Source organism: Chinchilla lanigera, unplaced genomic scaffold, assembly GCF_000276665.1.
Source record: "Chinchilla lanigera isolate Chin_1 unplaced genomic scaffold, ChiLan1.0 scaffold00052, whole genome shotgun sequence".
Classification (NCBI taxonomy): Eukaryota; Metazoa; Chordata; class Mammalia; order Rodentia; family Chinchillidae; genus Chinchilla; species Chinchilla lanigera.
This window is the reverse complement of record NW_004955453.1, coordinates 15,004,248-15,015,461: the sequence shown is the minus strand read 5'-3', so window position 1 is coordinate 15,015,461 and position 11,214 is coordinate 15,004,248. Positions and strand designations below refer to the sequence as shown.

At 50.6% G+C, this 11,214-nt stretch overlaps 1 protein-coding gene across 1 annotated transcript; it reads left to right on the top strand.

Annotated features, from left to right (window-relative positions):
• Positions 1 to 431: 431 nt before the first annotated feature.
• On the top strand, positions 432 to 7,237 carry Catip (ciliogenesis associated TTC17 interacting protein). The gene is made up of 10 exons (XM_005395652.2): positions 432 to 515; positions 666 to 759; positions 1,024 to 1,224; positions 1,388 to 1,443; positions 2,577 to 2,663; positions 2,853 to 3,020; positions 4,181 to 4,305; positions 6,245 to 6,321; positions 6,608 to 6,696; positions 6,852 to 7,237. Exons 2-10 carry the CDS (start codon positions 699 to 701, stop codon positions 7,092 to 7,094), a joined length of 1,107 nt encoding a protein of 368 aa, XP_005395709.1. The 5' UTR covers positions 432 to 515; positions 666 to 698; the 3' UTR covers positions 7,095 to 7,237.
• Positions 7,238 to 11,214: the final 3,977 nt, after the last annotated feature.

Sequence of the window (11,214 nt, the reverse complement as noted above, 5' to 3'; positions counted from 1 at the left end):
GTTTGTTTTTTTGCTGTTTTGTCTCTTTGAGACAGGATCTCACTATGCAGTTTGGGCAGGGCTTCAGCTCCCTTTGTAGCCCAGGCTGGTCTCAAACTTGCAATGATCCTCTTGTCTCAGCCTTTCCAGTGCTGGGATTAGAGGCGTGTACCACTACACCTGGCTTATTTTCCCGTTAAGCACACACTGTTCAGTAAAATTCATAAAATTAATATTAATAATTAATCAATAGAAATACTTCTAAAAAATAAACGTGGCTATTGTATGACCCCCATAATGCACTTTTCAAAAAAAATTTGTCATGAAAAATATCAAATACTCCCCCTGCTGGACAACATCTCAATCTTGAGATGAGCCTGCTGTGTCAGATTTACTTCAAGGTCTGGGCATAGGTAGAGAAGTGAGTTGATTGCCCTTTAAAAGGCGGTAACTACAGTAGCTTCGGGTTGCCATGGAGACAGATGCACACAGAGGGCCTGTGGCAGACAGCACGTCCTCCACAGTTCACTCCGCAGGTGAGAATAAGGTTCTTGGGGTGGAAAGAGAGTGGGAGCTCTTCTTCCCCTCAATCCCTGGGGATGGTTTTGGTGGATTCAGCTCTTGGGGCAGGGGCCAGGGCGGGGTACCTCTCTCTACCCTTCTCCCCTTGGCTTCTCGCTCTGTAGGCCTCATAGCCAAGGGACTACCTGTCCTCAAGCATGGAGCGCCCCCGACGGCCAGAGGCCAATGCTGAAGCTATCCACTTCCTCAACTCCCTGAGTAAGCTCCCGGCGGAGAGGGGAGGGTAGCAAGTCCCAAGAAGAACAGAAGGCCCAAAGGGGCCCATCTCTCAGCTCCAGGCTCCCAAGGCTGAGAAAAGGCTGAGACCTAGTGTTGCTATTCTTCCTGGGACGGCCACGGGACTCGGGAAAGAGGGGTCTTCACCCACTGCTCCCGCTGATGCCGGGGAGGGCAGGCGGGCCACCGGAAGTGCAAGGGGGCTGGGCCCAGAGCAGAGGCTTACCTGTCCCCAAACCAACTCAGGGCCGCAGGAGCTGCAAATGCTGTTTTTCTCTGAGACGCTGGTCATGGTCTCTGACGCGGGGGAGCCTCAGGGAGAGATGACCATCGAGGTGCAGAGCGGGAAGTACAAGGACCAGCAGGGACTCATGTCACACTGCCTCTTCGTCCACGCTGGGAGCCGTAGCGTCATGGATAAAACCATTTGTGGAAACTCCGTCCTGGGTAGAATTTGGGCTTCTTGGTGCCTGTCACTGTCCATCCCCTCCATTCCCAGAGTCTCTGATCCCAGGATCCCGCTCTTTGATTTGACTGGGACAGGATGGGGGGAGGGACACATTCACAGCCACAGATCCAGCGATGCCAGCCCTTGCTTTCTGCACTCCAGGCTATCTCTCGTGGAAACTGGAGCCCTTAGAACAACACAGTCATGAGTTCATTAAGGTACCTCCTAGGGGTCCCCAACCCTTGTTCCTGAGTCAGAGTGAGAGGTCAAAGCTCCTGTGAGGGATGGAGGGAGGGGTCCAGTAGAATAGCACATCTACTGTCTCCTGTCACCCTGCCACCCCGCCACTTACAGCTCAAGCATCCATTCATCTGAGACACTGAGGTCAGCAGCAGTTGCTACTGCAGATGTTCTCCTTATACACAAGTGGAGCCCTCCAGCCGCAGCCTGGTGTCTCCCTGGGAGCCCTGTCACTGACCTTTCCCAGAGCTTAGCGGCTCCCCCAGGGCCTCACCATTTGGCTCTACATCCCTTGCCCCCAGCCCGGGCTCTTCACTAACTTTTACAATGTGGCCTTGATCTGTCTACACACTGGAAACCAAGTGTGCTTAAGAACCTTCCCAGTGTCCATGTTCACCTTTAAAAACTGTGTCCATGGGCTGGGGATATGGCTCAGTGGTACAAGCGCCTGCCTGGCAAGTGCAAAGTTCTGAGTTCAATTCCCAGTACCAATAAATAAATAAATAAATAAATAAATAAAATGAAAAGACATTAAAAAAAAAAAAAAAAAAAAAAAAAATAGCCTAAAATAAAACCTGTGTCCTAAAAAAGAATAAATAAATAAAAATTTAAAAAACAACCTGTGTCCTGAGAGGCACTGCCTTTTAGCTTCAAATTATACCATCATATGGCCAAGCTTTATGGTATATGGAAGGCTTTCTTGGTTCGTTGCTGTCCTTTTTTTTTAATTATTATTATTATTTTTTAATCTTTTTGAGACAGGGTCTCACTGTGCAGTTCAGGCTGGCCTTGAGCTCACGTTGTAGCCCAGGCTGGTCTCGAACTCACAATGATCCTCCAGCCTCAGCCTCCCGAGTGCTGGGATTATAGGCATGCGCCACCACACCCAGCTTGTTGCTATCCTTTAAAGCATATCCTTCAAAGCTCAGGACTGGGGATTTGAATCAGTGGTGGAGCATTTGCCTGTGCTCAAGGCCTTGGGTTCAGTCCCCAGCACTGTTGAAAGAAAGAAAGAAAGAAAGAAAGAAAGAAAGAAAGGAAAGAAGGGAGAGAGAGAGACTTTAAACCTCCAGGGAGTCCATGAGTCTCCCCTGCATGCTCTGGCCCTCAGTTCCCCATCCTCCCCATGGAGCGGAAGACGAGTTTGCTGAAGAAGGATAACCAGCTGGCCGTGACCAGAAGCTTCAGAGAGGATGAGGTAAGGGTAATGGCCAGGTGGGAACTGCTGTCACATCCTCCTCCGAACCACAAGCAGGGACTGGGTTGGGTGAGGCTGAGACCAGGAGCCTGGACCAAGGACTTCCTAAAAGGTCATGTGCTCCACACCCACCTTGCCCACCCTCCCGCTTCCTGCTCGAGACCCCTCACCCAGATCTTCCCTGAAAAGGAAATGAAGACCAGCAAGACTTCTTTCCCCTGGGACTCAAATGAGGGCTTCATCTCCGAGGCTGCCAACCTGGTGCTGCTGCGGGTGATGGCCTGGAGGCAGATGGTGCCCAGCAATGCCCGCTTCCTGGCCCTGGACACTGAGGGCAAACTCTGCTGCTCCACCTATGTACGAGGTCTCCCCGGGCAGACGACTTGTCCTGGGTGCCAACTAGAAGGGAGGTGATAGGTGCTGACATGGGAGAGAAGAGAGCCGTGGAGTAGAAAGGAAATCAGAGTGGGGATGGCAGTGAGACATCCAAGGCACGAGAAACCAGAAGAAAACCTTTCACAGAGATCAAGTGAGGGGCAGGAGGAATGAATGGGGACAACTGAATGAAGCAGCCCTTTTTGCACAAGTTAGTGTGTGAAAAACAGTGAAAGGCTGCTTTGAAAGAGACATCACACAGGCTTCACACATACTAGTGCTCCACCACTTAGTTATATCCCAGGCCCTTTTATTTTTATTTATTTGTTTGTGTATTTATTTATTTGTTTGTTTGAGATAGGGTCTTGCTATGTAGCTCAGGCTGGTTTTGAACTCATTATGTAGCACAATCTGGCCTTGAACTCTCTCTGACCCTCCCACATCAGCCTCCCAAGTGCTGGGATTACAGACATGTGCCACCGTACCTAGTTCAGTTTGTCTTTCTTTGACCAACTTTGTAAAGTACATCCTAGTCTTGTCCATCGCAGACAAAACCAATAGCAATGTGTTTGACACAAACAAACACATGCAATTTCTCCTCCATTTTCTTGGAAACATCTGTTCAGTGTCAGGTTTTTTTCTCTCCATTAATTCTCCACTTAATTGTGACAGCAGTGGTACAGGTCTGAGGCCACCACAAACCGCAGTACAGTCTCACCCTTCAGTTCCTCGCTACCTCCCCTCACAGCCCCAATAGCCTGTCCCCCCACTATCCCTCCCCATACTGACCCTCATCCCTGTAAGGGAATCTAGAAGCGCCACGTCACTGAGATGCCATGGGGAGGGGGTGGACAGGGTAAGCTGGAGCTAGTTGGCTGTGAGGGGTCCCCAATTTAGCTTGGGGGTGCAACTCAAAACTGGTGGCACCTGTGAGTCTGATCAGCCAAGGGCTGCTTGTCACTGGTGAATAAGGAATGAAGACATGAGCAAGAGGAGGAGGAGGAAGAAAAGGAGAAGGCAGAGAGGTTGGGGGGGGGGAAGGGGAGGAACAGAGGGAGGGGAGGAGAAAGAAAGGGCCAGGCCGGAATGGGAAGACCTTGGTGACCCCACCTCAGCGTTCTCCCTTCATTTGGTGGCTGCAGCAAGCCCTAGGCTTCCAGACAATCCAGGTGGGCCGCCAGCAGGCCCAGGTATTCATCGTGGAGCAGACTGTGCGCTCGGAGGAGGGCATCCCCGTGTCCTGTCAGTTCTACCTGCTCTCTGATGGGTGAGCCACTGTATATGTCGGGGGGTGGCACCAGGACTGTGTTATCTTTCCATTGTTGTGACAGAATACCTGAGGACAAAACCCGAAGCAAAAACCCAAAGAAAGAATACCTGAGAGCATCCGTTTGAAAGAGGAAAGGGTTATTTGGGCTCGTGGTCTCAGTTGATGGTCGGTAGGCGCCACTGCTTTTAGGCCATGGTAAAGCAGAAACATCATGGCACTAGGGCATGGCAGGGGAAAGCTGCTCACTTCATAGCAGCTGAGAAGCAGAAAGGAAAAGAGCCAGAAGGGAAGGGAGGAGGGACCAGATATACCTCAAATGGCATGTCCCCTTGACCCACTTCCTGCAACTAGACCCATCTCCTAACTGCCCACGCACCAGTGAACTCGCCAATAGGTTAGTCCATTCACCAGGTTAGGTTAGCACCCTCAGGATCAAGCCCTCAATACATGAATCTTTGGGGCACTAAGATATGTATATTTAAGTCGTAATTGGGGCCAAGGGGGCAGTATGATGTCCAAGGACAGGCATCCACCGATGAGGAAAGGGCACGGCACAAAGGGGAGACTGGCTATTCCTGGGAACACCGTCAGGACGCGCTGCAATTGAGATTTAGGTGTCCCCTACTCTGCCCACATCTTTCACCCCTTCTTCATTCATTGGCTCCTTGAGAGCCTTCCACACCTTCTCACCAGAAAACCCTGCCTGGCTGAGGAAGTACCTGGCAACCCCACAAAGCCTGGGGCACAGGGGAAGCAGTCCCCGGGCTAGGGAAGTACTGAAAATACCAAGTTTCTAGCGGCTGTCCATGTGAGCTAGCCAATGAGCTGGGGCAGTGCCCTGGCACCCTGCCAAGCTGTCACCAGCACTGCACTGCACTGCACTGCACTGCACTGCACTGCACTGCACTGCCACCAAACCTGGAGAAAATGCCAGTGGGGGAGGAGAATTTGTTTCCTGAAATTTCAGAAGAGGTATCAACCGAGACCCTGCACTGGAGGACAAAGTACCAAGAATGTTGTAGGCTTTATTCAGTTCATAACTTAGCATATTTCTACTCGTTTGAGTGTCCCACACAGAGCAGGAGGTCCCGTGAATTTTTTTTTTTTTTTTTTAGTGTTTACATCTGAAGGTCTCAGCACTTTTTTTTATTTACTTGTTAAAGCAGGGGCCTAATGCTTGCCAAGCCCTCTGTCATCTGGAATATGACCCAAGAACTCAAAAGACTAGAAGGGGAGGCCAAAGTAAGCGGAGACGTCCAGGACAGCCCTTAAGGGGGCGCTGCGGTGTCTTAGCTGCCAAAAATCCCACAGTCTGGATGCTTAAGTAACAGCAATTTGCTTCCTCAGAGTTGTGGGGACTGGAAGTACACGATCAGGGCAGCAGAGCTGACCTGGGGCCGCCTCTCTTCCTAGACAGCCACGTCCTGCCAGTGTCCTCCTGCGGCCTTTCTTCTGTGTGCAAGTGGATAGAGAGCTCTCTGACCATTTCTTTTTCCTCATAAGGATGCCAACCCCGGGCCGGGGATATAGCTCAGCGGCATAAGCACTTGCCTGGCAAGCCTGAGGTCATGAGTTAGATTCCCGGTACAAAAAAAAAAAAAAAGAAAGAAAGTTTGCCAGGCATGGTGGCACACGCCTGTAATCCCAGCACTGGTGAGGCTGAGGCAGGAGGATCGTTGCGAGTTCGAGACCAGCCTGAGCTACAAACTGAGCTCAAGGCCAGCCTGAACTGCATAGAGAGACCCTGTCTCAAAAAAAAGACCAAAAATGAAAAAGGATGCCAACCCCTCCTGATTAGGACCCCACCTTTGTGACCTACTTTAACTTAAATTCCCTCCTTAAAGGCCTATCTCCATAGTGGGGCCTAGAGTTTGGCCCTGTCCCTAAGGGGAAGGGGAGGAAGCCTCACTCTGCCCTCTTCTTCGTTGTTCTCCAGGCACCTGGCAAAGAGAGTCCAGGTGGGCTCCCCCGGGTGCTTCGTTGTCACCAAGATGCCCATCTTGAGGGAGGAGGGTGAGTGCAGCCCAGTTCTCGGGCAGCTGCTGGGAGGTGAAGGGGTGAGGGGTTCCTGGGCCCTGGGTTTAGCAGCATGAGTGTGCTGTGGATGCCCAGGACCTGGGAGGAGTCCTAGGGGCCGCCCGCCGGCCCTGACCCAGCAACTTCCAGCAACTCGGCCCAGGTGGACTGAATCCTGAGGTTTGACCCGAGCCCATGCCTTCTGAATGGGCGTTCTGAGACCTCTGTATCGAGGAAGGTTCTGGGGCGCAGGGATCCGCAGCCTTCCTCCTTCCCCACGCAGATGAGATTGAGCCTCCGCCCGTGTTCCACAAGAAGCCCTTGGCGTGGGAGGAGGACATGGAGCTCTACTCCAAGTTCCTGGACCGGAAGGTGAGGGGGGCTGCAGCCAGCCTGAGGTCCCCCTTTTCCCCGCTACTCGTCTCTCTGTGCCTGACTGCAATGCATACCCCAGAGAGGGGGTGCTGGGAGCGAGGGTGGGGCTCCGGATCCGTCCCCAGGGCTGGCTCAGGACCGCCTGCCCGCAGGAGCAGCTCCGGCTTGGCCACGCCAGCTACCTGCGGCGGCACCCCGACGCGCAGGCTCTCGTCTCCGACTTCCTGCTCTTCCTGCTGGTGCGCCAGCCCCAAGACGCCGTCACCTTCGCCGCGGAGTTCTTCGGCTTCTTCTCCACCAACCGCGCGCCATCCCCGGCCTTGCGCTCCTCCCACCCCCGCTCCCCTTTCCGCCCACTGGACCCCAAGGATGTTGCGGACTCGGGGTCCGACTAGGCGGCCCCGGTTCCTGCGGGGAGGGGGCGTTCAGAGGGGCCGCGCGTCCTGGCCGCGGTTCTGCTGTGCCAGCAGGGACTGTCCCTCTCCGGCGTCTGGTTCCTTGAATCAAAAAATACACAAAATAGGAACTGTTAACTTATCGAGCGAGTTTCGGTCTTTCTTCCCAGCTGCTCGTTTCGTCATTATCCCCACTTTACAGAAATAGAAGCCTTAGAGTTGGCACGTGGGGAAGCAGAACTCGAACACCCACTTCCTGTCCGAGTCACCAGGTAACGCGGAAAGGAGGGCGGGGCCCTTGGCACTCAGAATCACTTTTGTCCTCGTCCCAAGGAAAAGAATAGGGCGGGGGCAGGGGGTCACACTCGAAAGCCCAGGCCTTGCTCTGCGCCTCTGCACCCAGGTCCTCTGTTCCCGGTGACACTCAGGAACCCTCAAGCTGTGCAGAGAGCCCTGAGTCACTGGCTTCTGGAGAAAAAGGGTGTACAAGCACCTCCTTTAGATCCTTGCTTGATGTCAGTGCTGGCCAGTGGCTTGTGTCTGCCTCACGTTCCCCTGAGACGGCTGGTAAAGGGATGCAGGCGCCATCTCTCCACCTATACATTCATCAGACGTGCTACTGTGAGGGGCGGCTCTAGAGGTTTGACCTGTAGTGGCACAAGTCGGGTGGGGGCGGTGTCTTTGACTTAGGAAAGGACCCAAGGAAGTATTCGTAGAGAACTATCCGGAGTTGAGCCTTGCAGAATTTTAAAAATCTTTCATTGTCCCCTTATTAAAAAAAAAAATACGTGTTTACAGGTAAAGGGAGAAGAGCCAAGACGACAAAAATCAATCCAATCTCTACTTAGAGGCAGCTACTAATATTTTTACAAATACCCTTTTTTTTCTCTGTGTGAACCCAGTTGCTATTTGTTGAGCATTTACTCAGTCAATCATTTTCTATAGATTAGTCTGGTCTTTACAACTCCCAGGGACTTTATTTTAACAAAAATGAAGTCATAAATAGAGTGTACTGGGGCATGCCTATAATCCCAGCATTGGGAGGCTGATGCAGGAGGATCAATCGAAAGGTCAAGGCCAGCCTGGACTATGTAGCAAAATTTTCAGGAGTTACAGATGAAGTCTCGAGGGTTTCCACTCGAATCCCAGATAGTTTATTCGTGTGTTTTAACTAGTTGTTTAACTTGCAATATATTTTGAAAATACTTTCATAACATTATGGTCTTTTTCTTTTTGGTAGAGCTGGGGATCCAATCCAAGGCCTTGGGCATACTAAGCATGCGCTGTACCGCTGAGCTACACCCCTAGCTCTATTTGTTTATTTATTTAGTACAGGGGATTGAACCCAGGGCCTTTGCCCTGAGCTATATCCCAGGCCTTTTTTTTTCTTTTGAGATAAGATCTTGCTAAATCACCAAGTTGCCCAGCTAGGCTCAAATTTTCAGTACTCCTTTCCAATGCTCCTGGATTACTGGCCTCAATCTTCTATTTTTGTTGGCTATACCACAAAAATCTAACTAACCTCCCTTTTTATTAATATAAACAGTGCTGTACTTTGAACATCCTGTAGCTAAATCTGCTTATATCAACAGCTATTTCCTTAAAGGTACATTCTGCCAAGTAGAATTGTTGAATGGATTTTAAAGTTTTGGTGTTTTTTTTTTTTAAATCTTTTTGAGACAGGGTCTCACTGTGCAGTTCAGGCTGGCCTTAAACTCACTTTGTAGCCCAGAACAATCCTGGGCTGGCCTCCAACTCACAGTGATCCTCCTCCTGCCTCAGCCTCCCGAGTGCTGAGATTATAGGCAAGTGCCACCGTGTCTAGCACTTTTTTTTTTCTGTTTTTTTAGCACTGCTCGGGATTAAACCTAGGCCTGATATATGCTAAGCAAGTGTTCTATCACCTCACTGAGCTACATTCCCAGTCTCACTATGTAGTCCAGGTTGATTGATTGTTTATTTGTTTTGAGACAGGGTCTCTCCATGCAGTTCAGGCTGGCCTTGAGCTCACTCTGTAGCCCAGGCTGGCCTCAAACTCACAACGATCTTCTGCCTCAGCCTCCCGAGTGCTGGGATTACAGGCGTGCACCACCACACCCGGCATGTAACATACATTTGGTGAGCCACTTTTAGAAAACTATCAGGTAATTTTTACTTTTGTTTAAATCAATGAAGGGCCAAGTATAGCTCAGCAGCACGAGCACCTGATTGGCAAGCTTAAGGTCCCGAGTCTGATTTCCAGTACCAAAAACAAAACAAAACAAAAATTAATTAATTAATTAATTAAATTTGCATGGGGCTGGTGTCTACCATATCAAATGGCACTGCTTTAATGGATAAATCCCTTTCATCCCAGCAAGCAGTCACGCTAACATTGAGCTCCTATCATAAGGATTGTTCTGGGCAGCAGGAAATCAGCACTGACAAGACATGGTCCCTGTCCTTGTGGAGTTTAGGGTAGCGTGGGCACATGGGCCGTCAGCACAAGCAGTCGTTTCCTGTGTGATTTTCAGACACCTGAAAGCTAAATCCTGGACAGCGGGTCCATGGGTGGGGGTGGGGCTTCAGGGAGACTGCCAATCTCGGCTGAGCTGGGGCCCCAGTGATTAGGATCAGACCTGGGCAAAGCAGAAGGAACACAGCAGGGCAGGAGGGGCAGGAGATGAAGATGCTTAGTCATCCTGAGTGCTGCTGCAGGGCTGACCCCGGCTTGTGGCCACAGAGAACCGAAAGCGAGGTTGACTCAGCTGTGCACCAGCATCCAGCTAGGTCCTGCAGGCAGCTGGGTCCTGCTGCTTTGCAGCAGGAGGGAAGGGGGAAGGGGCTACGCCTACCCCACCCAGGCTCTTCCTCTGCTCAGCTCGCTTGCACAGAAATTGCAGAACTTCGTCTGTTGTGATTGCATTTTTCCTACTGAACAGTTTGAGAAGTCTGGCCACTTCCCTCCTCGCGTGACATTACTTTCAAAAGCACTTTATGTTTTGTTTGTTCGGTTTGGGTTTTTTGTTTTTGTTTTTTGAGACAGGATCTCACTATGTCCTTGAGGCTGCCCTTGAACTCTGGCGATCTTTCCTGCTTCAGCCTCCAGAGTGCTGGGATTACAGGCATGCACCAGCATGCCCAGTGCATAATATTCTTAAAATAAGAATAAAACACCTGTTGAGCCCACCCGCAGTGCCTGGCACCTGGGGATGCCATGGTGGGCCCCTGTACGGCTCGGTCACTGGGTGATCCCACACACCGACAGGTCAGGGCAGACTCAGGTAGTGCTTAGCAGGGAACCTATCCATGCAATAGGAGAGTCAGAGCATGAACTTGGCAAGTCCAAGGAGACAGAGGTATAATGGTAACCTCAGGGCCAGCGTGGAGCTCAATGCTAGAGTGCTTGCCTAGCATGCACAAGGTTCTGGGTTTGAGCCCCAGCACTGCAAAAATTAACAAATATTAATGATAATAGGAATAAATCCTTATCTTTGTGATCCCCTCAGCACCCGGTGATGTGTCTTCATCCATTTTCTATTGCTGTAACAAAGTATCCAACACTGAGTCATTTTCTTAGCAGGTTGGTATTATAACATTTATTAAAATAATGCTGTGGGTTAATAGAAATAGCAGAGAATTAAAGAATTAAAAGGTAAACTATGGAAAATCCCAACTAAAACCCAAAGTGTCTAATGTATTCATTCATTACTAACTAAAAGCTCAAAAAAGACAAGACATCCAAGACTGAGTCATTTATAAAGAATACATTTTCTTTTTTTTTTTTTTTTTTTGGACACAGAGTCTCACTATGTAGCCCAGGCTTGCCTTGAACTTTTGACAATCCTCCTACCTCAGCCTCCCAAATGCTGGGACGTGCCACCACATTTGGCCAAGAATAGACATTTAAACATGGTAGTGGTATAAAACTGTAATTCTGCCGGTAATCCCAGCACTTGGGAGGCTGAGGCAGGAGGATCACCATGAGTTCGAGGCCAGCCCAAGCCAACAAGAGCCTCACTGTGCAAGCTGCCTGGGCTGAGGGGAAGGCGCTGTGCTGAGGGAGAGCCCAACCAGCCTGGGAGACCTCAAGGAGGGCTTTCTGGAGGAAGCACAGAGGGCAAAGGGTGTGGAGGGTATT